This window comes from Gadus macrocephalus, chromosome 21 (assembly GCF_031168955.1).
Source record: "Gadus macrocephalus chromosome 21, ASM3116895v1".
Lineage (NCBI taxonomy): Eukaryota > Metazoa > Chordata > Actinopteri > Gadiformes > Gadidae > Gadus > Gadus macrocephalus.
This window is the reverse complement of record NC_082402.1, coordinates 16050493-16053209: the sequence shown is the minus strand read 5'-3', so window position 1 is coordinate 16053209 and position 2717 is coordinate 16050493. Positions and strand designations below refer to the sequence as shown.

Sequence of the window (2717 nt, the reverse complement as noted above, 5' to 3'; positions counted from 1 at the left end):
TCAACACGGAGAGACCCCTGGAGCTCGGTGGATTGCTGCTCTCCACAGCCTCTTATCTCGGTTATCAGCTCCCCTGTTGATCACCGCACTTACACCTCTGCAACACACCGCTGGACGCACAACAACCCCATGTGCCGGGAATCAAACAAACCCTTGACTCCCACACGGGGGACAGGCTCTTCAGACCGTCCCTAATGAAACAAACCGATGTGCTTTAATGTCATTTGGGGCTTTCGTTTAAAAAAGCTCCGTGCTTGCAAAGAGCCCTCTTGGTTGGTAAAGGAAACCCACGGGGTTTGAACAAGGCGAGAACAGAGCCATACCGAGAGACAACACGGTGAAACTAGAACCACAAGCAACAAGTGTTTATCCTCCGCCTTGTGCGTTATAAGGCCCAGGCTGCAGACCCCCACTGCCCGGTGACGTCAGCCCGGCTCAGGAGTTGGGAGTAGAAAGCAGGGAAAAGCTAAGTGGATGAAGGGAGCGGGGTTCTCTACCCTCCTCCTCCTCCTCCTCCTCCTCCTCCTCCTCCTCCTCCTCCTCCTCCTCCTCCCTCCCCTGAGGTTTCTCCTACATATGACTGAGGTTGTGTCTAAGGGACTCGCTGTAGTAAGTCACCTCGGCTCAGGGCTTTAACAAGCTGCTTAGAATATACTTGTTTCTTTATTTCTCCTCGCATCCACAATCTGCCGCTCTGGTAGTCGAAGCGCACCGGGGGCAGCTTCAACTTTTGTGCACCAGTCGCTCCGCGACCCCCTACCCGGACCAGAGCCCCCCCCCCCACCCCCCCCGACCCGGACAAGAGCGCGGCGCTGGTCTTCGACGTCGGTCCTGTGAACAGTTCGGTGTCCCAGCTGAAGTGAACCGTCGCTCTCTTACCCGCTCTGGACCTCCTGTGACCCTGGATCACATGTACTGAAGCAAGGGCAGAACAACATGTCTGGTTGAACCGATTCGTTCTGCTCCAGCTCAGGGACCGATGCTTTAGCCGCGGGCTCCCGGGACTCAGGGCGACTCCAGGCGGGCGGAACAGCTCAAAAGACTACTCGGTGTTTCCATCACCTTGTTGTAAAACGAATAGGGTTTTCAGCATCAACATTAATCCACAAGAACAGAATCACGATGAGCAAACCTGCAAACTCAACAAGTGGCTGTTTGGATATTTTGAATGTCAAATCTAGTAAGTGGGCGCTTTCTCTATTTCGAACAACATCACCGGTCAAACGTGTTATACTCGCATCGTTAATAATAACTGGTAAAAAAAATATCTTACGGAGACTATTCTGCCATGAAATAGAATTATGCCTTATATTTTGTCATCAAATAACACTTTTCCGCTTGCATGCAGTCTTTGTTTCAATGGAAGTAGCAGTAAATCAACCGGCTCATTTAGAGAGTCATAACGCGATCAACTCAATAGAAAAAAAATCGACAAAGTATCCGCTTTAAAATGAGCAAATTACTATTATTTGGATTGATTTATCAACAAGAGGCACCTGTTACAATTCATACTAGACTTTGCCCTCAAACGTCACGTCATAAATATTAGATACATAGCATCATACACTGATGACACCAGGATCTGGAGGGATTGAACCCCCCAGGACGGCGGGCCTAAAGGTCAGAAGGTACAGGCCTCTGCGGGCCTGAGAGGACATAAGTGACTCCTATTGCTCTGTGTGCTCGGTTGTTTTTTTTGCATGCATTTTAATTAAATACTGTAGAAAAACAATATCATGTGTATGTAATGCTTATAATTAGTACCTAGATTATTTAAAAAAAAAATGCAACTGAGTTGCTAAGGATTTAAAACGTATGCCATTTAATGGAGCTACATATTTAATCCCTACGAGCACGTGTCAGTAAAGTAAATTCATGCAAAGTATTTGTATTTATTAGATCAACTGCTTTTATTATGAATAGCTTTCTTTCTCGATACCTATTGGCCAGGCAAATGGTTTAATTGACAAAAGGCTAGATGGGGTCCGCATAAGTATCACAAGCTGTATAATGATTGGATTTGGACCCAACAGGCCCAGTGGGCCTTGTCTTAAACAGAGCTCCGTTAAACGGCCTACGAGGAGAAAACAATATCCCCAAGCGATTAGGCCTATGCTAACAAAGTGGACCCCACAGGAGAGACTTAAATACTTACATATCTTTTTACAAAAAATGTGTGGGTCATTTTGGCGGTTCAGTTAACTTTCCACAAAGTTGATGTTTTTAAACTATAACTTGTCTGTTTTAAAATGGAATAGGCCGACAGACCTAAACAAATTAACCAATTAGTAACAAATTGCGTATCATTAAATATTTATTTATTTAATTGAGTCGTAGCCTTTTTGTTCTTTAAGAATATGAACTCAAATAGATCCAAACAAATCGCCTCCCTGAGAAGACATATTACAAATAACTATTATCAAGTCGCAAACTATTCTCGAATCTAACTACTGTCATGTAATTATTTATATATTTAGGCCTATATAATATATTTAACTTCACCACACAATCTTACCAATGACTAGTGTGTCACCCTCGAGCTGAACACAGAGGTACGCCTCGATGTGGGCTGTGTCACCAGTGCGGCTCTCGGCGGCCGGCCTCCGAATTCCCATGCTATCCTTTTTGACGGGTCACTGGTGCCTCAATGAGCAGGTGGCCAAACCTCACTGTAATTACATAGACCACTTACCCTCCCCGGTAAATAAGATTCCCTC

The 2717-nt window shown here is 45.4% G+C and overlaps 1 protein-coding gene across 1 annotated transcript in view; it reads left to right on the top strand.

Annotated features, from left to right (window-relative positions):
* The first annotated feature begins 576 nt into the window (after positions 1-576).
* Positions 577-2717, top strand: part of nr2e1 (nuclear receptor subfamily 2, group E, member 1) — a 7669-nt gene continuing 5528 nt past the window's right edge. The window contains exon 1 of the mRNA XM_060042004.1: positions 577-1180. Within this exon, the coding sequence (XP_059897987.1) occupies positions 1123-1180 (58 nt within the window). The 5' untranslated portion in view covers positions 577-1122. The remainder of the gene's footprint in view (positions 1181-2717) is intronic.